Source organism: Electrona antarctica (genome assembly GCF_951216825.1).
Source record: "Electrona antarctica genome assembly, chromosome: 3".
NCBI lineage: Eukaryota > Metazoa > Chordata > Actinopteri > Myctophiformes > Myctophidae > Electrona > Electrona antarctica.
In genome coordinates, this window is record NC_136808.1 from 35617854 (window position 1) to 35642324 (window position 24471).

The following is a 24471-nucleotide window of genomic DNA, read 5'->3' on the forward strand; positions in this document are numbered from 1 at the left end:
CCCGCATGTGGTCTGTGAAAGGCACTAGGCTACAACACCGACTCCAACACCAACACCAACATGGCAGCAACCCGGTGGGGAATCTGTAGTGCCGGAAAAATCAGTCATGATTTTACAGTGGCCTTGAAAACACTCCCTCCCGAGGACCATCAGGTACAGTATTGTTACTTAATGACTTAATGTGTGCATTCAGTGCAACATTTTCATTTCGCATTGATTCGATTATAGCTAGCTGCTGCGCGCAGACCTGTGTGTCAGCAACTAAAATGCTTCCGCCATTCGCGATGGACTGTAAATGCACGATTGTTCTTTTAGTATTGATCTAAACCCCTACAGCCACAGAAGCAACTTACTGCCATACAAATAAATAAAGAATACTTCTTGTTTAGGCTGGCTATACTTCTATAATAGAAGTACTTTTACTTGTTCAATAAAGTGTATCCATGCATTTAAGGACAATTAAAAACTATGTCAAACTTGTACTTTCGGTACGGTTTATGGACAGTAGTTTAGATAACAATCTGGATTTGATCGTCCTACTCTGGAGGATAATTAACTTTACTAGACTTAATGAATGACAAGTGGGATTGCATCATGTTACTACAGATCGTGGCTGTGTCAGCTCGCAAGCTCCAGGATGCGCAGGACTTTGCAAAGAAGCACAGCATCCCACGAGCCTATGGCAGCTATGAAGAGATGAGCAGAGATCCAGACATAGGTCAAATAAATGACACTTATGACAGTGTCTGTCAACTGTCAAACATTTGCTTTTGAAAAGCTTCAGGGTGGTGGCAAATGGGAGATGATAATATCCAGACAATTCACATCGTATACATTTGTAAAATATTCTTAAGTGGCTGATTTAGCTCTCAAATAAGTAGGTAGGCTATCCATTAAGTGCTCAAGTAATCTCTCAAGGCAGAATTGGTTCCCAGTATTGCTGCTCAAGTGCTTTTCTTTCAATCACCTAGACTGGAAACCAGATGAATCTTCCATAGGAAATGCCAGGCTAACAATAACCAGGACAGTGACATCATTCCCCAACAAATCCGACCCAATCAAATTATTAATCAACAAACAAAATTACGAAAACTATTGAAACAAAAACCAACAAAGTAAACCTAATTGCTACTGTATCTGGCCCTAAATAGACAATACACAGTGGCAGAATATTTGAGCATGGCGACTGATAAAGTGATAAAAACCATAACATTGTACAGACTCAGTGACCACAGCCTGGCCATCAAGAAAGGCCGGCATATACAAACCTGGCTGCCCAGAAAGGACAGGCTGTGCTTTTACTGTAGCCAGACAGTAAAAGTCTTTTTTTCCCATTTTGCTTATGTTTTTCCTAGTCTTGTTTGTATTATTTGTTTCCGATACAGATTCTGAATATACATTATTTTGTATCATTCTGTATGTAATGCTTTGGTAATATCAGAATGCTTGTCAAGAGTTTGTAGCCCCATTTGGAACCTCACCCGGAGGGAGCAGTTCAGATCGGAGCTAGGGTCATTGTACTAGTAGTAAGTAAGTAAGTAAATTTTATTTATAGAGCACCTTTCGAAACAATGTTACAAAGTGCTGTACAACAAGGTAAAACAATCAAAAAACATCAAAAAACAATAGAAGGTAAAACATTGAAATGCAAATAATTCAAGTAAAAAATACATCATAAAATAAAGTGCTGACGAAATAAATACGTTTTTAACAAGTTCTTAAAACCGTCGACAGACTCTGCATTCTTTAGCTCAAAGGGCAGGGCATTCCACAAAGTGGGGGCAACCACTGCAAATGCACGGTCACCGTTTGTTTTGAGTCTAGTAGTTGGAATAGACAGAAGGCCTTTATCAGAGGACCTGAGGACCTAGTAGCATTACCATCAGGTTTTGCTTCAATAAGATTGTGTTGTTGTAACTATTGGTACTTTGTGTGTACTGTAGACGTGGTGTATGTGGGAGTCATCCATCCGTACCATCGGAGTGTGAGCCTGCTCTTTATGAATGCCAAGAAGAACGTACTGTGTGAGAAACCCCTGGCCATGAACTCCACAGAAGTAAAGGAGATGCTGGCCTGTGCCAAGACGAACAACGTCTTTCTGATGGAGGTATATGGAGCGTCAACTAAAGTCCCGTCATGTTCATATTATTATCATTTTGGCTTGAGTATTAGTCTGCAGACAAATTGCAAGTTGTGTTGCAAGTTTTAGCTTAATAGTACTAAACAATAGTACAAATATGTTGTCACTGTTGATGCTAAATTAACATGACATAAATTATTCAACAACATGCATGCTGTAGTATAATTGCGTAAAAATCAGATTAAATTAGCATTTTACACACAGTGTTCTTTTAAGTTTGGTTGTAGTTATTGTGTTTTTATATTAGCATTGTTGGAGTGAGTGATAAACCAGCTTGCCCGTGCCATGTCAAGTCTAATTTATAATCTGTTTTATGGCGGCGTCACAAACACATCACATGAAGATCAGCTCTTGACGGCAAGACACACTGTTGTATGATGTAGTATAAATTACGCTTAAAGGGATATTTCACTTTCAAAGATGTTTTGGGCAATTTTAACTTCTACTCCTGCATAAAAGAGCACCCAGAGTATAGCTGATCTACAAGCTTACAACGTGTCACGAAGTGATGGGTTTTAAGCTTGTAGATTGTGATTGGCCAGAAAGTAGATGATGTTGTTGATAAGAGCGCCCTTCACTTCACACGGGTGTGATTTTGACAATTATGCAAAAAGAATTGCGATTATCTCAAATAAATGCAATTGGACGATTATGTAATAATTGTGACAGGCCTTCAGTAGTGACAGACTGACAGTACCTCAGTCTCTGTTTGTCTCTCTCTCCTGAACCCCAGGCGGTGTGGACACGGTTCTTCCCAGCCTCTCTAGAGATCAAGAGGCTGTTGGCCCAGGGGGAGATGGGCGAGGTGAAGATGGTGAGGGCAGACTTTGCGGTTCCCCTCATGAACGTGCCCAGAGCCGTGGAGAAGGAACTGGGTGGCGGGGCTCTGCTGGACATCGGCGTCTATTGCCTGCAGTTCATATGTATGGTTTACAATGGCGAGAAGCCAGAGTGCATCCAAGCCACTGGAGGTTGCTTGGACACAGGTAAATATATATAAAGGGGCCAGCAAGTGACAAAGTCCTTTACTGTACTGTAATGCTACTGGGTGTTGACGGTAGGGCTTGAAGCAACTAGTCGACTATTCAACTAGTTGACTAGTAAATCCACTAGTTGACCTTGCTGGTACTATTTGACTAGTTGATAAGAAAAAAAACGATCAGCTAGAATGCTAGATTATAGTCACCAATGTACTATTATTATTATTATTATTATTATTATTATTACTATTATTATTATTATTATATTTTTAACATAATAGGTCGACTACTACTACTAGTCGACTAGTAAACTAGGCAACTAGTCAGCTAGTAAAATCACTAGAAGTGAAATCCCTAGTTGACGGGAATTATTGTTTTAGCCGTGTGCTCAACACCGCACCTTCAGTGCAGTTCATCACAATATTTATTTTCTGTTCTAGTCCGTCACTCTCACGACACAAAATAATAAAAGAAAAATACAGTCCACAAACAATCTTGGCCACAGTCACAGCACACACAGAGCACTGAGTGAAAATGAAAGGAAATGTCACCAATGTCAATTACTCTACCCTGCAAATCACAACACATTGGAGTCAATGGAGCCAAGTGGACAAGCATATGAACAAACACTATTTCTGAATGATTGAGACCATTGTACAATAATCGCTTCTGGAAAATATCAGCAGACATATAACACATTGAATGCTGTGTTGCTTTTCGATGTGTACTGTGTAATTTCATAGAGGTATCTAAAGAGCACAAAGTACGTTTCTGAACGTGCCAAGAGTCACGAGACTATCCATCGTTTCCTGTCTGGCAACCAAATCTCGCGATACCTCAGAGACAGAAACGCTACCTGCCTCAATCAAATGATGTACTGTGCACATCGAAAAGCAAGTATTAGAAGACAACCTGTGATATGTCTTTGTTCTTTTATATTCATGAACCGATTATATGACATAGGTTGTTCATAAATAGAGTTCATTGAGACACTTCAGCTCAGATTGACCATAAACCATTTATTGCAAAGCTATTGCATTTTAGTATGGCGGTGTGGCTCTGCTCATGTGATATCAGATAATCTGTGTACCGAGACACAGGTCTGACGTCACATTTGATATCTCCGATTATCTGTGCACCGATGAGACACAGCTCTGATATCAACGACCCCCCCAGAGCAGAGCCAAAGATACAATAATTCCATGAGCAAAATACACAGTAATAACTCGGCACATGATTCAACACAATGAATCAACACAATCGCAAACAATCCAATAATATCCCATAACCCCTGGACTAAGAACTACAGGGAGGAGGCCGGGGAGGTGGGGGAAATTTTCACATAGACGCTAAACGAGCTGCTTTGACAGCTTTTGTGAGCTGAGGCTGCTTAAGAAGGCCGCCTGAATTGCACTGTGGGAATGAGGGCGTGGATGAGATGGCTCGTAGCGAATGAGTGTGAAGAGAGATGACCTGGAGAGGCAGCTGATTTAAAGAAGCAGAATGAATTACTAAGGGGAATGAATGAGGGGAACTACGAGCTTGTAGGTCTGCTATTTTTGAAAAATCGTAAAAATATTTATTTCAGAAAACTGGAGGATTTAGAAGATTTTTTTTAAATTTTGAGGTCAGGCCTAAATGGGTTAACCAGTAAACTGGTTACCTATTTGGGGTCCATTCAGCTTACTCCTTGTACCAGAAGTGAGAGACATTTTAAAACAGAACCTTTTCTCACCAAGGGCCAGGGGTTATTCCAGCCGAGGCCATATAATTGTTGGAATGAAATTTGTGGACAACAACATGGTTGCATATAATACAGGTTTAAGCTCTTGTTTACACGGTGCATTAAGAGGTTACAATATGTAATAATATGTTGGGTTGCGTTTCTCAGTCCATGTGGGGTAGTGTGAGACAATACAGTATGACTTTAAACTGTCCGAATGTAGCACTGAGTGTCGTATGTTTCGGTATTGTATGTGTCCAGCTGTGTGGAACTCTGTTTTAACTGTGGGTCTTACTGTATGTGTGTATGCCACTTTAGGAGTGGACGAGGGCATGGTTGTCACTCTGAAGTTTTCCGGGAACAGGATGGCAGTGTTTACCTGCTCTGTTGCCATGGAGATGCCCAATGATGCCATCATCGCTGGTACAAAGGGCACCATCAGGGTAGGTCACAGCAGGAGGCAGGTTTCAGCCCACCACAACACAACTCTTGTGAAACGATATCCTCATAGTTTCTGTATAGTGTTTGTTGTGAACAGCCTTTAGAATCATCATGTAACGGGCATGTACCCGAACAAAGATAAGAGATGCGTAAGCAACAGGCAGAATACACCCAATAAAACAAATCACTTACTTTGTGCAGATCCCTGCCCACATGTGGTGCCCTACGTCACTAGTAGTGAACGGGAAGGAGACAGAGTACCCATTACCAGAGCCCTATCTGCCGCTCAACTTCACTAACAGCACTGGGATGCGCTACGAGGCTGAGGAGGTTCGACAGTGTCTGCTCAAAGGTACTGTGTAATCTTTAAAGAGCTTGGGCAAGCCGAGTTTGTTCTACTGAAATACTTTGGCCAAGACCCTGGCTGTACATCCCAACTCAGATGCACTTTGTTTGATCTCAATATCAGTCGGCATATATAAATTCAGCAGTGGCCTATAGTAGTAGTATTATGTAGTAATGGACATCAAAGAATGTGCAAAAATTGTTCTATTAATATAGCACATTTAATTGAATACAGTAATAATCAGATGAATAAATGCATTTGATCCCCATGTGAATTGAATCCCCATATGAATACCCAGAAGTGTTAAGGCATTTAATTAGCCAAGTCTGCTGCATAGATAAATATTATAAGTTGCTATGCATGAGTTGCTATGTATTCGAAACTGGCCCCCGTAAAACCTGAATCCCCCACCTTTTTCCCCTCACTGTATGTTTTTTTTTTTTTTACCTCAATGATTTCCTGTTTTTAGCTATATAGAAGAGTATATTTGTAAGTCTCTAATAGTTATGATAAATTGAACATGGTGGGCCCTATTGTAAAGTGTAATACTTTATGGTGTCGTCCACAGTTAACAGTTTTGTATTGAGTTGTACTGTAATTGTCCAATCTGTTAATAAATTCAATCAAAAAGCACAGCCTGCAACGCAGTAGTCACCACAAGGTGGCATCAGGACACTTATCACATCACAAGTTTACAGGTGTAAAAGAGCAGTGCCGTCTGTTGCCCACTGCACTGCTTCTAGTTTTGTACAAGCTACCCAGCTCTCTTTCACACACACACACACACACACACACACACACACACACACACACACACACACACACACACACACACACACACACACTCTATGAGCAGATATCAAATATGTTTGAAATAGTGTACAGTTGTGTATACAGTACATAAAGTGATAGTGCCTGCCTGTGTAATGGAGCATGTGAGACTGACATGGCACAGTGCCTGTTCAGCAGCCTGACTATGGAAATCGTCCCCAAGGCTTAGTCCATTCATTGGACATTTGATACTGCAGTATCGCCAACCTGTTGGTACAGCTAGTTTCTGGGGCAGTAAGTGTCTGAAGATCTGCTTAGCCATAGCTGACTCACTGCAACATCATTCATGTAGATCAGTCTTTAACAGGGGGCTCCGCTAACCACTTGAACCCTAGCGTCCCTATTCTAGGGGTTAAAATGATTGTCTGAAAATACAATCAAAGATTTATAAAAAACAAATCTATGGATCATCTACGAGTGTTCATTTCATATATTTGGACTGAAAAACGTTGAAGACCCCCAATGTAGATGATTAATGTTGTAAGGTACTACAATGGCCAAATGATATTTGACGTGTCCCGTAACCGTTCCTCCTCCTGTAGGGATGAAGGAGAGCCCAGGCATGTCACACGCAGATTCTCTCCTACTGGTTGAGCTGGAAGATGAGGCTCGTCGGCAGGTGGGAGTGGTGTACCAACAGGACGGCCATTAACACTCACCACCCCCCGTACAGATAGAGGGGCTCGGTCCTGGGGAGGATGCGTTTGCCCTGTGTCACCCAAGTACATTTTACACTGAAAGACACCTGTGACCTCCTTGTAAAGAAAACTAAATTACTTCCGAGTGCAGATTTATGGTCCAAGTGGATGAAGTAACTTGGAGTGAAAATTCAGACTGGAGCCTTTCTTTTGGTACAGTAAATATACACCATACAACTGAAAAGTAAGTACAGTATGCTCATTTGTAAAAATAAAAATAAAAAAATACGACTTTTAGTACAATGAAATGCATTTTTCTAGCAGTAAAGTTTTGACTATTGCAAAGTATACACTGTACCCATAATTCACAAAACCCATTGTTCATAAAAATTGCATTAAAGACACGTTCAGGACATAAGTTAAGTGCTCATCTTTTATTGATGGAAATCCAGACAGATCAGTACACCACATGTTTAAGTATTGTATTACCCTTTACATTATGTTAGACCTCATAGCCTTGCATCATAATCAAAAGCAGGTGGAAAGTTAAGACACACAGCTTGGTCACCGACAGACAGGAGTGAGAGAGCGAGCAATGATAGCGATCCATTATCCACTCTGGTTGAAGAGGGACAGGGTTATATACATACACGCCCTCTCTGGTCCCCAAAGAAAGACCCTAAAAGTGCTCATTCATAACATCAACTTTAATGAACCATAGAACATACTATAGCTCTTAAACTTGTAGGATATTATCCTAATGTAAATACATGTAAAGGGCTTTCGAATACTTCACAACACAAATAAAAGTTAACTGCACTGAAAGACCTGTGTAACACAGACATCCAAAACTAACATTTCTCTAGAGTTGGACAAAATATAAGTAGTGTTGGATGCCCAGAACAAAAATAAACAATCCACATTCACAAAAGGTCAACTATAATACAGAAGAATGCAACATTGTCTACAGTAGATTGGGAGTGCACTTACAAGATATACTCTTAAAATACAGTGAAAGCTGGTATAAGATAACCACATACATAGACAGCCAATATTGGCCATATTCACACAGTGTTACTTACATACTTGAGGGATGGGGAAACCCGACCATTAGAACAAAATGAAAGAACAAAATGGCCGCTGCGTGAATATAGTCAATAAGAGGGTTCGGTTTGGTAGAGTGACAGGAGACCAGAGGCAGGGCCCTAAGAAGAGCCCTTTGACGCATTTAAGCCACCACTTTGTTCGCTTTGTAGGCAGAGAGGAGTGTGTTCAGTAAACAAAACAAATGTTTTACAGTTACAGAAGTGCAGGTGCCAGCTTTAGTTCTACCTCGCCTCTCCCCCAACAACTCCACCTAAACAGACGGCCTGCTCTGAAGCATACATCTGGCCTGTCTTGGAATAATACGGTTTGTCTGAGTAGATATACAGCAGTTTTGTGGTGATGAAATGAGTGTACAAAAACTGAAGCCCTGAAGATTGGGGTCAGTTGAGAGTGATGGAAAGGAATAACGACAACACTTAGCTGGAATTGTGTTCGGACTAGCAGCCACCACCCGCAGCTCTTGGGGGGGGGGGGGGGGGGGCTGAACAGATTTGTTGCTGCATTATTACCTAAAGTTGCCTAAACTTGGTTGGAAGTCTGGAGTCTGTAAGCCCTGATGGTGGGATGAGGAGGGCCATGTGTGTCGTGGTGGACTGGATGGGGGGGGGGGGGGGGGGGGGGGGGGTACAGGGTGGTGGTTATGAAAGACAGATAAGGGGATGATCAGCAGTGGGCTGCCGTGTGGACAGAGTTCAGGCCACTGGGACCACACGCATGGTGTTGGTGTAGCCAGAGCCAGGACGCCAGCCAGTCAGCACAATGACCACGTCTCCTGCCTTGAAGAAACCACGCGCTTTGCCTAGAGGAGTAAAAACAACATTTAGCAGACGGGACAATCTGGTGGACATAAATTGCATGGTTGGAGTAAGCGACAGTGTCAAGTGGTTGAGTTAAGTAGAGTATGTGCTACTAAGTAGCTAGGTCAGCAAGTAGACATCAAACCTACTATACTTCTAAATAACATGTAGTTTGTCAGGATTGCACACGTAAATGTGCAAGTCTCATTATATGCCAGGTACATCATGACAGGGTTTCTGAAAAAAGTAGGCCCTCGTATGGCAGACATGAGTAGCATCCTTTTGGTTTATTCGATTATTCAAGTAGCTCATGGTTTACTTTCCCCTTGTTTATCGTTTTGCCATTAGCCCACCCTGAAGCTACAGGATGTTAATGAAACAGTATAGGCCGAGATTGCTTTGTCGCCGTGTGAGTCTTGGGAGCTACTGGGACGAGGCGTCTCACTCATCATGTACCCCAGTATCTCCCCTAGGTCGGGTAGGGTTGTACTTGTACCAGATGGGTTCATGTCATCATGTGTACATTGTCAAATATCAAGTCTCACCAATTTCCATGGCAAAGTTGACGCGCAGGTCGACGTCCTCTGCCCACACATCATGGGCTGGCTTGTTGTACAAGACGGGGAAAATGCCACGGTACAAGTGGGCCTGGCGGGCCGTCATGGCGTTACGTGTCACGGCGATGATGGGGGCACGGGGTCTGTACCTGGAGATCAAGTGGGCGGACCTACACAACAACAAACACTACTGATTAGGACAATATTTCAGCTTTAATTTTATAAATAATGAACAGGACAATTTGACAAATTGATTAGTAGAGCACAGGCAAGACAAATCCTGAGGACAAATACTAAGGCTTTAATTCCAGTGTCAGATATACAACTAGACAAAATAGATACACAAGGTCGTTTTTCAGTGTATAACTTTAAATGGCACACCTACAGTATCGCTGATTAGAGATCTCAACTAATCCGCTTTGAAACTAGCCAATGCAAACATAATATTGATGAATAGTGCTTCATCTCGTTTATATAGTACATTTTTGGTGATAATAAATAATCATAACCAGCTTTCTGGAAAGACATGGCCACTATTGAGCATGATATATTAAGATGAAACCCAGGTGAACACCACATCACTGTAGACTAATGTCACAAACTATACAGTTCTGTGCTGCGTTCACACTGGTGGCAACAAAAACTACAAAACTGTTAGTTTTGCTCAAGCCACACTGATATTTAACCCTATCCTTTTTCATTTTCATTTACAAAGGGAACCGACTGATGCCAAGTGTTGTTTTTCTTTTAAATGGAACAAAGCAGTAATTGTGGAAAGAGGAGGAGAGTGAAGGTGGTGAAACAAAACATGATTTAGGCTTGACGTAGACTCAAGCTCAACTTTTATTTTGTAGTGTGGTTTCCATTGACAAGGACTTGTAGCCTGTGGCTTTGTCACCACTAGTGTAAACCCAGCAATCCTCCAGCCTACCTGGTACTAGAATACTGTGCATCTCTTTCCAGTGTGAGACTCTGACTGAACACAACCACCATGATGCTGAAAGATACTTCTCAATTAAACCACCCTGTGTAGTGCTGCACTTCACTCCCACATGCACACACACACACACACACACACACACGGGGGAGGGACAACATCTGATATCATGCAGGTACATTTCTCTCCATGTTAATAGTGGGAGTGGACAGGCATGCATCTGTGAACACCTCACCTCCTGGGACCGAGGTCCCATCCTCACCTCTCCCCCAACCTTCCATCTCCTTACCTGCCGGTCTTGGTTAGAACTATAATGGCACTGGCGCTGCATTTGAAGGAGGCCTCAACAGCTCCTATGGCCACAGCCTCCGAAGGGTCTCTGGTCAGTTTGCTGCTTCGCCTCAACCCATCAAAAAGCTGCCTGTGGAAGGTGGCTGCCTCCGCCTCCCGTGCAATCTGAGCGTGTGTGCGTATGATGGACCCGAGGAAGGGAGGGAGGGCAGGGTAGGGTAGGCAGGGTAGCAGCAAGTTACACTCAGACACACCACCACTACACACACACTGGAGTCACTCACTGGGAGGGAATGACACCTGCTTAACATAGCCTACTGGACATGGAATGTCTTCATGAGTGATGCCAAGAGACATTGAGCAAGGGCTCAGTACCGCTCTGTCGGTTTAGCCTGAATCAAGTCCAGAAAGTTATGGTGAACATATATATATTGCTATTGTATAGCAGTATAGAATGGTTTGGATTTACCCAATAGTCAAGCTAAGCAGTTTGGCATTCCCTTCCAGTTAAGGTCAGTCAATTGGTCCCTACACCTGTCCCTACTCTCTCCACCTCACAAGACCTTCAGGTCTCTCTGCGTTTGTGTCCTCTGGGACCAGCTAGTTGTGTGAGCCCGACTGCCTACCTTCCAGAGCCAGTGAGCACAATGAAGGCAGAAGCTAAGATCTTAAAGGAGGCCTCGACGGAGCCGATAGCGATAGCCTCGGCAGGATCGGTGCAGTGTGGCGCGCCGCGGCGCAGGTCCTCAAACAACTGGCGATGGAACACTGCTGCCTCTGCCTCACGAGCGATCTAGCACAGGCCAGGAGCAAGATGCCAAAACCCACACCAGGCACACAAATGTACAGTAGGATAAAGGACAGATGAGGAGGTGTGGTAGAAAAGTGAGGAGTGGATGGTGGAAAAGTGAGGAGAGAAGAGGTGAATGGTTGAAAAGTGAAAATGTAGGAGAAAGGATGGATGGGAAGAAAGGTGATAGACAGGTGGAAATGGATGGCCCAGAAAAAGAAATGAAGAGGTTTTAGTAAAGAATACAGTTAGTGGGACAAAACAGAACCATTAAACATATAAAAATGCTTGATTAAAAAAAAAGGTATGTATGCATTTAGGTATAATATAAAATGCTGATGGATGGCAATTTCATTGCTGCGATGACCTTCTAAAACATGCCATCCAATTTGATTTTGTTCAGACTGGATGGCTGTAAAACTGATTGCAATGAAGCAGACAAATGAAGCCAATATAGGTTGTCAAGTCATGCCGCACAAACTGCATGCAAATGCAATACAGTCGAGGAAACAAGTGAAAGATTTAGAAAAAAGGTTGTACTGAAAGGATAACCAAAATGTTAAAAAATGACTTAAGGGATAGTTCAGATTTTTTTTAACTTAAGCTGTATGAAATACTTGTTCCATGTGATAGAGGGGTCAACGTTGAACGAAGGTTGCGCTAATATTTTAGAAATAGGTCAGCAATACAAATAACGCTAGTTTGTGGATCAATTTAAATGAACTACTCAATATTCAACAAAAGAGCAGAACTCCCACCATGGGACGCAGGCAAAAATATATATGAACTATCCCTTTAAGATAGGATAACCAAAATGTTACATGACTTAGGAGGGTTAGTCTACATAAGGGTACACCATCATATCATCCCTACATTTGTGTAACTGTATGGATTCAGATCAGTACTGATGAAACAATGGTTTCAAGTTGCAATACTGCTGAGGCCTAGATGCACATTAATGCTGAGTCACTCCTGCATGATGCAACCAGGATGACTGCAGGAATAGCATAGCCTGGGCACCATTCCATTTCGGGTTCATGAACCGGTCAGGAGCGGATTATATCGCTACGTCATGTTGTAGCATTGTTTTGTCGTCATTAATCTTCCGGAACTTCCTTTTCCCTCAAACCGATTTCTCAATAAAAGCTACAGGCTACAAGAGCTTTTATTGTTATTCTTCCGGTTTGAGGGAAAAGGAAGTTCTGTTTGATTGTTCCTGCCTGATGACTACAAAACAATACAACATGACGTAACAATATCATCCGTTCCACACGGCACTTTTGGAACAGAGACCAGGCTTTCCTCCGAGGTGGAAAGCCTGGTGAGGTGAGGTTAGTAATAGCAAGGAGCCCAATACAGTGAGTAGAGGTTAGGATGGACCCGAGCAGAAGGGCTATGGACAGCATAAGCCACATTATTCATCCATGCAAATTCTTCTATCGCCTTAACAGTATTCTTCATTGAAAAGGAACTGCCGTTAACGGTTGTAAAAAGGAGGTTTACAAATTGCTGACCCTGACCATCATACAAAACAAAAAGCAGGAGAAAGAAATAGCCATGCAAATCCATGTCAAGGACTAACGGAAGATCAACCTGTCAAATAAAATCTTCATGCTTGAATACCGACTTGATTGTCTGTTTATATTGTCAAAAAAAAACCAATAGTGTACATTTCAATGAGGCAATGATGTGCGAATTAATGTTACCAAAGGAATTGGGTGGGGTGTGTCACTCACCATGTGCTGTGTGCGTACTGCCTCGATTGGGTAGTCTCCCTTGGCGGTCTCTCCACTCAGCATGATGCAGTCAGCTCCATCCAGCACGGCATTTGCTACGTCGCTGCCCTCAGCGCGGGTAGGCCTGGGCTTCTTGATCATGCTCTCCAACATCTGTGGTTGGCAGTGAGGCGGTGTTGAAGTTTGAATATTATGTCACATATGCTTGGTTAGGTCATCTTAAGTATCTTTGAAAAGGCACAAGACAATACATAAAATCCTTATGCAGGGGTGTCTTATGTGTGAATATATTCTGGGGGGAAAAAAAAAAAATCTGTTGCTGAACCCTGTATATGTGGACCGCATATTCAGAGTTTTGTGCATATATTTTGTGACATAGGTATGTTTATTTAGTTGTGTTTATTGGCACGTTGGAACTGGGGTGTGGTCAACTGTATTGTCCTCATATTTCATATAACATGAAATGCACTTTTGCTGTAAATAGTGATGCTACACAATGAATTACAGTAGATGCAAAGTGTAAATCTTCTGAGTACATGCTGGACTCACTGAGAGGGTTCCAGAGTCTGTTGTACCTTGTATGTGGACTGCATATTCAGAGTTTTGTGCATTTGTGACGTACTGCACTCTCATACCGGCCACTACCAGTAAAGAAGCAATCAGCAGCAACGAGTGGTCCCTTCTTTCCATCAACACAACGCAGAGGGTTAGCGGATGTGCAGCCAGCTAGCTAATCTGACAAGAGCACACCCACCCGTTACACCCCTGCAGGCCCGGTTCTTCCTACAGGCCGACGAAGCAGTTCTCTTTTTTTTACTCTGTCCCAACTCTGTCCGCCCAGTGTCCCCCCAGTGCCCCCCCAGTGCCAGTGTCCCGCCAGTGCCTCCACAGAGCCTCCCCAGTGTCCCCACAGTGCCTCCCCAATGGACCCCCAGTGCCTCCACAGTGTACCCACTGTCCCCCCCAGTGCCTCCACAGTGTCTCCTAAATTTTTGGGACAGCGAAAAATCCTGCTTGGGGCGCCAGATTGCTCAGGACCGGCCCTGCACCCCTGCTAGTTTAACCAATTGAACCCTAGCAGTCTTATCCTGGGACAAACATTATGCAAAAATAACAGGTCTATAACCTCACAATGCGTCACAACAAGACATACTGAGGTTGTATATTGGCAAATATCAGCAAAGAAATTTAGTGTAGAGGGAAAATTAGCAGGACCGAGTAATTATTAACAGTAATTATTATTAACAGTAATTATTCAAATATCATTACTACTGAACTGACCTGTGTGGCGCAGGTGATTGGCTTGCCGGCTTTGTTGCAGCGACCAATCATCATCTTCTGTGCCAGGAACACCTTCTCTGTTGGGATCTCAATACCCAGGTCACCACGGGCAACCATGATGCCGTCGCTAGCCTCCATGATCTCATCGAACCTACAGATGAGGTGTGGAAGGTTTTAGGCAGGGTTTCAAAACAAGGGTCAAATAAGAAAGACTAGATACATTGAAATAAGCCTGGGCACAATTGAAAATCTGTGGGGTGGAAGGTGTGCGGTTATCTTTGCTCATATGTTGCAAATATAAATATGTACAGGATATTGTGGGATGCATGCAAGCCAAAGTCAGGATAAGGTACTGTGGATGTGTTTTGACCACTGCTCAAGAGTAGGTGTCATTCTAGAATTCACTGCTGGAATCTTGCTGGAGGTGTCAGAGAAGTTAATTCAACCAAACAGACCAAAGAAAGAACCCTCCACTTGATAATACCAGCAGACACATCTGCTCCATCAACCCCATCCCGCCTCCCTCTGCCCTAGAACCTAAAATAGATTTGTCCCATAGGTACACCTTCTAAATAGCATCGAGGAGTTGGTTTACATCATATCCTGTGCATTGGTAAACACACATACCTGCGCACTCCCTCATGGTTCTCCAGCTTGCTGATGATCTTGATGTCCTTGCCCTTCTGCCCCAACACGGCTCTGACTGCAGCGACATCTGCAGCCTTGCGGATGAAAGAGGCGAAGACCATGTCCACTCCATGCTCCAAGCCAAACTTCAGGTCCTGGATGTCCTTCTCCGAAACGGCAGGCAGGTCCACAGCAGCGCCAGGAAGGTTCACTCCCTTCTTACTGCCCAAGGTGCCTCCATTCTCAATCTCACACATCAGGTAGTCATTGCCTATTAAAAAAAAAAAATCCACCATCAGAGACTTTATTTATCATGAATCCAGTAACATTCAACATATTAAGTATTTTGTGTTTAATTCACTTTGTGCTAGAGGTTTTCTACATTTTCCAGAATGCCATTAATTCATCCATAGCCACTTGAGCCCCATTTCAGGAAAAGTGAAAAGAACAGATCTATAAGCTCGAAATTCATCCTTGAAAAAGTAAAGAGACGCTTTCCAACTCCAACAGACTGCTTTAGTTTAGACATACTATTGGTCAGACTGTCATTACGGACAACCTACCTCAAACCCTGACCGCAAGCACAGAGCAGCGCATGTTCGACCGCATGTCCGACCGTTGTTTCCGCATGTTGGTGCAGCTAATCTGCGTGTGCAACCCCTGACTAGCATTTAGTTCAGCACAAACCAGTCGGCCGATGGAACATTGTTTTTGCGCATGCAAAGAAGTGCTGGTCTGCAGTGTTGCCAGGTCTGCTTAGTATAAGCGACATTGGGCTTGTTTTCCTGTAAAGTCGCTTAAATATTGATACCGGTAGTAGCGGGTTGCTTTTGTTTGGGCTCGTTTCTAAAGTGTAGTTGATTATTTGGCCTTGCTTTCAAGATTATTTGTGAAAATAGCTGATGTAATAGGGCTCAAGTGGTGAAACTGGTTGCTTCTTTTGAGTTTGTTGCTTTTGCTGGCTTAAGGATTTTCTAAAAAAAAATTATGTGCACACACACACACACGTGTTGATCAGTTTTTAAATAACTGAATTTCTTAAAATCCACAGATTAGTTATTTATTTTATAGTGAGGAGAAAGCTCAAGTGAGTCTTGGTCACTTCTCCAGCACTCCCTCACCTATCTCCTGGACCTGGAGGGACACGAGTCCGTCATCAATGTAGATCTTGCTTCCGATCTCCACCACATTGCCGATGTTTTTGTAGTCCAGCCAGAGGACCTCGTCACTGCAGTTCTCCTGAAAGCTGTCGTCCCACGTCAGCTTGATCAGGTTCCCCTTCTGTAGCTCCACCTCAGCTGTTCCACTCTGTTAGATCAGCAACACAGGATTTATTTTGATAGCATGGTGAACAGAGACAGGAAAGGTGGGACGGGAGGGGGAGGGGATGACATGCAGTATAATGCCTGGGGTCAGATTTGAACCTGGGCCAGCTGCAGAAAGACTACAGCCTTTTTGTATGGTATGCACTAGTTACTTGCTAGTCTCGCTTAGCCACTAGCCAGACAACTATTCCACCATCTCCGAATGCTATATAGAGTCTGGAACTATAGCCCCCATGAGCTGAGGAAGGAAGCTGCCATTTCAGTTCACAAAGAAATATTTTAAAATGTCTACATTGCATTTTCTTTTCTACTAAGCAACAAGCTATACATGCTTAGATTAACACACACACACATACATGCTTAGATTCACACACACACACACACACACACACACACACACACACACACACACACACACACACACACACACACACACACACACACACACACACACACACACACACACACACACACACACACACACACACACACACACACACACACACACACACACACACACACACACACACACACACACACACACACACACACACACACACACACACACACACACACACACACACACACACACACACACACACACACACACACACACACACACACACACACACACACACACACACACACACACACATTTTTGTTTTAGCTCATTTCCCTTCTGAGCCAGAGTAAGCTAACAGTTATTGTTAGTGGTGTGATTAGTTAAGGTCATTACACACTGGCGAATTAGCGACGCGAATTAAAAATTCGACACCGGAGCGAACACCGGAGCGAACAAATAAAGAGCGAAAACGGTCGCATTTTCGCACATTCGCCACTGATGTGGAAGCTTGCATTGACTTCAATTGGTTTTAAAAAAAAGGCGAATTATTCGCACGAATAATTCGCGTCGCTAATTCGCCAGTGTGTAATGACCTTTAGTAAGAATATTAAAAAACATAAAGCAATGTGATTGCAATTGCATTACCTAATTGTCTAAAAAGAATCAATTTGCTTAAAAAAAAATCATTTGCTTTATTGTTCAAAGTTAACATGAACTTTGTACTAGTTTAAAATTTCCAGCATGACTTTAGTTTTCAAAACAATACTGGTGTTTTGCAAACACAGGCTATAGGGCAACCAGCCACTGTGGCCATCATTGATTATGACGTTTCCTCTGAATTCATTCAACAGTCATGGGCTATCCAGAATGAAAACCATTGCCATAATTGAAAATGGAGAAAGTCAAATTAAAGTATGGCAGCTACACAGAATTTTCATAAAGAGATTTACCATCCAAATGTTTTGAAATTGTAACCATGATTAAATATTCAAATGGAGGATTGTTTCACTGTTGACGGCTTTGTGCCAAAGTGTGTAGCCCTAAAATCTAGAAATTAGTTATTTTTCTCTTCCGGTTTCCTAGTCGCCAAGTCTTTTTCATTATTTGTGTTAGATAGCAGAAATAAGGTGTTTAACACAATCTAAGCTTACACAACGTAAAAATATGTCAGTAAATACCATGCTCGGGTCTTTAAAAAAATAAAGATGGTTGCTAACAAGTGGCTAAATGACGGAGGACTTTAGGGACATTACATCTCACCCTGTCAGACTATGGTACTAGGTTACTAGCTAAAAACATTCATTTACTGCTGCTCTGACAGTAACTTCGCTGTGCTTGGTAAGTGTATGGCAAACACTGAGCACCAAGAAGTTGACACAAAACGCCAACCATTGCATTGTGTTCACAATTCGGAAATCACTCTGGGGTCAAAATGATCTCCGAGACTAGCTCCACGGTTTCAGAGGGTTCTGACTTTGTTTGGCATTTACATGGGCGCTCAAGATTTTGTCCACTTGAACGTTGAAATTATCTAGCATGAAAACACAGCTTTAGGTAAAAAATAAAACGCGACATCGTTTAATGGATCAATCTGGTCAAAGTGGCCCAGGGTTCCATGCATATTAAGTCAGGGCCATGAGACAACTTACGCCTGCGATGAGTCCAGTCCTGATCTCAGGGCCCTTGGTGTCCAGGGCGATGCCAATGGGTCTGTAGTGGATGCTGCCAGGACCAAAGCTCTCACATGCCTCACGGATATTCTTGATGGTCTCACGATGGTACTGTATCATAGAACAGATTCAAGAGACATTAATGCATTAAACAGTCAAATACCAGGAACTGAGCATGGCCACGCTGATGAAGAGGCTATGGATACAGAAGCTTAAACAAGCTGGAGTCTGTAGTCGGATTCATAGCACCCCTTATTTATATATAGTTTATGAGCATGTAGATGATGCCTTTAACAAGAGAACTCACTGTGAAGAAGTGTGTTGTTCAACAATTAAACAGGGTAGCATCAAACCTGCAACCTTTTAATTTCAGGACAGTCTTTCTAACGCCCCAAATCATGGCACAGAAATTGGAATGAAAGCACCTCATATATTTGTAATACACTTTAACTATGCACATAAAACTCTGCGTGGTTTCATGTGCATGCCTTTTTTTATATATGCCGGATATGACTTCTACATGCACAAGCAGCATTTATCCATTGCCTCTTTTTTTCCCCCATGCACCTTGGACTTTGTACATTGGATTTTACTGTGCCTTCCTGTTATTTTACTTGTTCTGTGTTCCCTTTCCAAATTCTTCCTGCAACTGTAAATGTTGAACTTGAAAAAAAATAAAACACCATTGTTTTAAATCTTGTAATCATGTGATGTTGATTCGGATAGCGATTCAGATAGTAAAGAGGCGGCAGAGCAGGGCAGGGCAATTAGAAGATAAGGCATATCTGACAACTAGTAATGATAGTCATAAACATGACTCACAAAATATAATTGCCGTCGGGTTATCATGACATCACCCTGTATTTTAAGCATCATAGTTTTTAAGTTGCTTCCTCTGTCTGGGTTGTTCACATAAGCCCGAGTAGATGTTAAAATGACCAAAAGTTTTGAAAGTGAAATATCCCTTTAAGCATCAGAGGAATTCAGGAGCAATGCGGTTTATTTTTGCCAGGTGCTTGGACAACCTGGACTACATTTGCTACTACCTCTAGTAGCGACCGTAGTGGGGGACAATTCATGATTGGCTGCCTCGTCGCTAAGGCTAAGCCAACAGGAGACTTGCCTATAAAACCCATACTCTGAACGCCACAACGTGAAGCTGTGAACCGAGGCAGAGGATGCGGCACACAAACTGATTATACTGTGTATACAGTAGATGTTCATAAACGAGAGCTTTCTGCACCTGGCAGTTATGAGTTAAGTAATAATGGTTAACATGTTTCATCAAAACAGTTATTGAGTTAAACACATTAATTAAACACTACATTGTTAATGTTTAACATTAAAAGTAAAAAGACATGCCAAGTGTGTCATTGAATTGTTTATCCTGAATCCTTTGCAGCAAAATTAGATTTATCTGTGATTTCTCTCATTAAGGCCTTTTCAGACAGGCAGCGACTGACGCGCCTAGTAATTCAATTTCAATCAGAGGCATGGAGGTTTTTTTGGACACAGAAGTTGAGGGGCGATTACGCAAGCTTATTTTCATGGTCGCACTATTAAGAAACTATCACGTTTCCCTTTCAATGAAAACCTTAGTACACTGTTGGGACATAATTTCATTGTACCCAAAGAAAGGGAAAGTCACTAAAGGATGACACAAGTTCACATGACACATGACAGTCTATTGTCAACGGCCTATAGAGCAGATCACAGGGTTCCTACACATTTGGAATTTCAAAATTCCATACTTTTTCCAGACTCTAATTTCAGGCCTGGGGGTCCCTTCCCGGGCAAGCTGCGGTCAAAAAACCGAGGTGTCAAGATTATTATTATTTTTTAAATGGGGTGGTTCAGTGTCAGAGAGGCAAATTAGCTTTTCAGATCATGACAGTATAACATGGATGTACCCCGACTTTAATACTCCACCTTGAATCATAACTGATAGTGTAAAACTTTGTTATGATGGTAATGTTGTGAATGACAAGGCAGATCATGACACAGCCACTTCTGAATAAAGTTGCTGCATAACACAGCCAGGCGAACGCTATGAGCCTGGCAAACGACCAGCCTTTGTTGCCCCGGGTCCTTGTAAAGTTTATGTGGCTTCCTAGGTGTGCCTGTAGATACAAAATTATAAGCCGAAGGTTATACTAGTTATAGCACCACAGTACTGAATCAACTAGTGGAGTATAGTATAGATAGAGCATAGCAGTGGGCGTAGTTTTCTGCACCCAAATTGGGGGGGGGGGGGGGGGGGGGGGGGTCCCCAGATTATAGAAGTATGGAATTAGACGGAAATTAAGAGTTTGCATATAGTACATGCATAAACTTTCCTTAATGATTATATCTGGTTTCTGTATAGTATGTTATTGTATTGAGGTGGGGAGGGGGGGCAGAGTGGGGGTCACGAGACGTAGCTAAATAATTTCGAGGGGGTCCCCAGCCAAAAACGTTGAGAACCCCTGCTCTAGACCCTTTAAAAATGCCAGTCATTTTCCTTCTCAAAACTTTCTTAGCCAGTCTTTCTCCACCTACTGAAACATGCATTTAGATTTAAAAAAAAATAAATGTAGTATTGGTGATGAAATGTAAATGTTTTTGGGACAGCTGTCGGCCGTACGAGACTCGCTACTAGACATGTCAGTAAGAACGTAGGTGACGGTTAATCACATTAGCCGTCAGTCACGCACTAGCTTTACTGCACGGCACCAGTGGCTGATGTCACGTAGATGCCTCATTAGCCGCTGATGCACATGCCCCATTTATGTCTACTGAAGCAGTTGGTCTTTCCTCAATTACAATCATAGCTCGCTGAATCCTCAAACACTTGGTTGGTTTGTTTACTGAACGTTTTAGTCTGAGGCCTTGATCTCAGGGACATCTTTCATTGAAGTCATAGCAAGCTGACCCAGGCAGTATCGCAGTGACAATGTATGGCCCCAGTGGCCAATGAGGAATCTACACAATATGTGTATGACCTGTGAGGAATGTTAATGGCCAAAACGGAAACGCCAAATTGAACCGAGACGTTATATAGCTGAATGACGAGATTCATTTTGTCATTTCAAAGATTGCATTATTATCTACATAAGCTGGGGTTAGTTCACTTTGATTTTAACCACAAGGTAGTGGATCGTCTTGAGTGCATACAGTATGATACACCTCTTTGCCTACAGAGGTGATAAAGGTGGGTACATAGAGATGAAGTATAGTTTTCCAAGCAGTCAATAATTAGACTGTCCCTATATTCTGACAGGAGACCAGGAAACACAACTGTCCTTCCAGCACAAGCCTAAAAACTAGTTTTTGCTTGATATGCTAATGTTTAGAGTAAATCAAGTACAACCACTAAACATAGTCTGGCTATTAATTAGCATAGCTATTAAGCATTGTTCACATGAAACAAACATTACATCCGTTTCACCGACAGTAAAGGGGACACCATATTTGAGTGATTTCACGAAAATAGTGACAATTTTATGCTTTATACTCATTTGTGCAATTTGTACAATGACAGGGATCCTTCAGGCAGAACAAACTAAAATAATTTGTCATCAACAATTTGGTACAATTATAACCGGATGTGTGTTTTCTAACAACTTGTGGTCCATGTGTTAAAGTTTATTATTATGTGTTACCTATTACACACAAAGAGGATCCGTGTGCCATCAGTAAGCCACCTAATTGCTGCTAAGAGTTGAAAATAAAATAAAAAAAGCATTGAGTTTAAACAAGCATTTCTGATAAAGTTCTAGCTCCGGGGAATTTAGCAACCGTGTGGAATCATCAGCCCAGTTGGTCTGTAAACAGACTGCTTGGCTGAAAAAGTATCTACACATACATTTCCACAATAGGGACAACATTAACAAGACTGTTCTAACCTCATGGGAGCCATGGGAGAAGTTCAAGCGAGCAATATTCATTCCAGACTTGATCATCTCCTTCAGCATTTCCACAGAGCGAGAGACAGGCCCTGGAAGAAGGGTTAACAAACAATTATTTGTGTTTTATTTAATCCGTTATGTTACTTCAATAGGGGCTCAAGTACTCACTAGATTAATTACAGTTGACTACATAGTCACAAGTTCAGTCCCAAACTATGTTTATTAAAACGATGGGCAAAAGCACTACAATAAAAGATCATTGCATTTACGTGTACAACAGTAATTTACAGTCTACAATCTTAACTTCCTGTGTTTGACACATTGTGCGTTAATCTGCAATTCTGTTCATTTGCTAGCATTTTGTGATCTCACCCACCAATAGTGCAGATGATGCCAGTGTTGCGGGCAGTGGTGGGCTCAGAATCAATGTCGAGCAGGCACAAGTGTTCCAGAAAGGTGTCGGCCATGGCAGCATTAAGCTGCTGGGTCTGGATGAAGGCAGAGCCCATGTCTACTGTCTTTGGCTGAGGCATACCAATCACACGTACACGTGCTGAAGAATTCCTGTAGTTCAAAAAACAGAAAGGATAGTGTGTGAGGAGATGTGGTCAGACGATTCTGGCCTGTTGGTGACGGCCTGGCACCCCGATTTACACTAGAACAAGTGTCATCAACTAGGTTAAAGATATTTTAATTGCATCTCCCGAGTAGTGAATAATTAATTTATTTGCCAAAGTGGCTGGTAGAGCAGGCAATCTTTAATCCCATTTATACTTGGTCACTGAAAATTGCATTCATTGTGGAGCTTGTAGATTTTCAGCGAGTGAGACTGCTAAACAAAATCAGTCACAGTACCCTCAACAGAACTCAACTTATATGGCACCATGAATTTGTTCCTCACAGGGCTTTACATGTGCCAATTGCAAATGGCATAATATTCTGTATTCCTTATGCTAAAGTGACACGAAAAAAGGGCCAGTAGGTCATTTAGATAAGAGTTGTATTAGGCGGCAGTGAGTGATATCTAATCACACTATGGGGAAATTATAAACTTAAGATCAAGATAAAACATTAAAGATCAAAGCTTATCCAATATCAACCCAACTTGTATGACGTAAGTGCAAACAATACTCTGTCAGCTATTCTATGCAATATTTACATTTGCCTTTCAATCAGCAGTTTACAGTGGAGAACCTGGCTTCTGATAAGGCAAACATAAAAACAGAAGTACAACAATGATCCCACAACACAGCTGTCAATAGTTCAGTTAGATAAGACTTGAATATTTAAATCACACCACAGAGGAACATGCCGAGACATACACACAGTACTGCCCACTTCCAGCTCATTGAGATGCTGTGTGCACAGCTTATCATGGTGGTATATATTGTACATTCTTCACGCCCCCTCCCCGAGTAGTCACCCATGGCAACAGTACCATCACATAAAATAAACCTACAGGCCCAGCATTGCATCTCTTCCCCCATCCAGCCACAGACCAGAACCATTTCATATTATACATAATATTTCACTGAATCTATGACATGCCTGCTTTCAGTGTTTTGTCCCTTTTCCTCCCCCATTTCCTCAAATCATTCAAGCCAGTTTCCTATGTTTGTGCTCAGCCTATTGCAATAGCACAGCACTGGTTACCTAAAATCCTGTGAAAATGTCTCAATGCTGGGCAGTACGTGCAGGCATTTTGAAAGGTGTTAGGCACAGTGTGCAATGCTCAATATAAACTTCCCCTTTTATCCGGTTCATCTCAGACAGATTTACATTCATGCACTCTGCATCAACCCTGCATGATAGGACATGATGACAGGCTAAAACAAACAGCCAGTGAGAAAAGGCTTGTTTGCCTAGCATGCCGCATCCCTCTGTCTGATGGTCATGAGGAATGTTTGCACTCTGCACTGCCTTCCCTCTATGGTGGGAGACTCTGATTGCTGCAGTTATATAACATAGCCTAGTGTGTGGGTTTTTTGGCTTGGTCGGGGAGATTGAATTAAGATGACCAAGTG

General features: G+C 42.3%; 2 protein-coding genes across 4 annotated transcripts in view; one reads left to right on the plus strand and one right to left on the minus strand.

Moving 5' to 3' along the window:
* dhdh.2 (dihydrodiol dehydrogenase, tandem duplicate 2) lies at positions 1-8677 on the plus strand. Its single transcript, XM_079496108.1, has 8 exons — positions 1-153; positions 607-718; positions 1944-2107; positions 2874-3126; positions 5162-5286; positions 5486-5636; positions 7004-7352; positions 7398-8677. The coding sequence occupies exons 1-7, from the start codon at positions 61-63 to the stop codon at positions 7111-7113; spliced, it is 1008 nt and encodes a 335-aa protein (XP_079352234.1). The 5' UTR covers positions 1-60; the 3' UTR covers positions 7114-7352; positions 7398-8677.
* pkma (pyruvate kinase M1/2a) overlaps positions 7519-24471 on the minus strand; it is a 25395-nt gene continuing 8442 nt past the window's right edge. For 2 of the 3 annotated variants that reach the window (XM_079496107.1, XM_079496105.1), the window contains exons 2-11: positions 22824-23011; positions 22445-22536; positions 18540-18671; positions 16344-16530; positions 15223-15493; positions 14596-14746; positions 13315-13467; positions 10787-10953; positions 9549-9730; positions 7519-9005 (exon numbers count right to left, since the gene is read on the minus strand). In XM_079496107.1, the coding sequence (XP_079352233.1) occupies positions 8899-9005; positions 9549-9730; positions 10787-10953; positions 13315-13467; positions 14596-14746; positions 15223-15493; positions 16344-16530; positions 18540-18671; positions 22445-22536; positions 22824-22980 (1599 nt within the window). In that variant the 5' untranslated portion in view covers positions 22981-23011 and the 3' untranslated portion in view covers positions 7519-8898. Of the gene's footprint in view, positions 9006-9548; positions 9731-10786; positions 10954-11414; positions 11582-13314; positions 13468-14595; positions 14747-15222; positions 15494-16343; positions 16531-18539; positions 18672-22444; positions 22537-22823; positions 23012-24471 lie in introns of all 3 variants that reach the window. The other variant, XM_079496106.1, reaches the window with a different exon arrangement.

Bases quoted from the DNA above. Each gene is read 5' to 3' on its own strand.
- dhdh.2 (XM_079496108.1), top strand. From the start codon at position 61: ATGGCAGCAACCCGGTGGGGAATCTGTAGTGCCGGAAAAATCAGTCAT. The intron at 2,108-2,873 runs GTATATGGAGCG...CCTGAACCCCAG, and splicing joins ACAACGTCTTTCTGATGGAG to GCGGTGTGGACACGGTTCTT. The intron at 5,287-5,485 runs GTAGGTCACAGC...TACTTTGTGCAG, and splicing joins GTACAAAGGGCACCATCAGG to ATCCCTGCCCACATGTGGTG.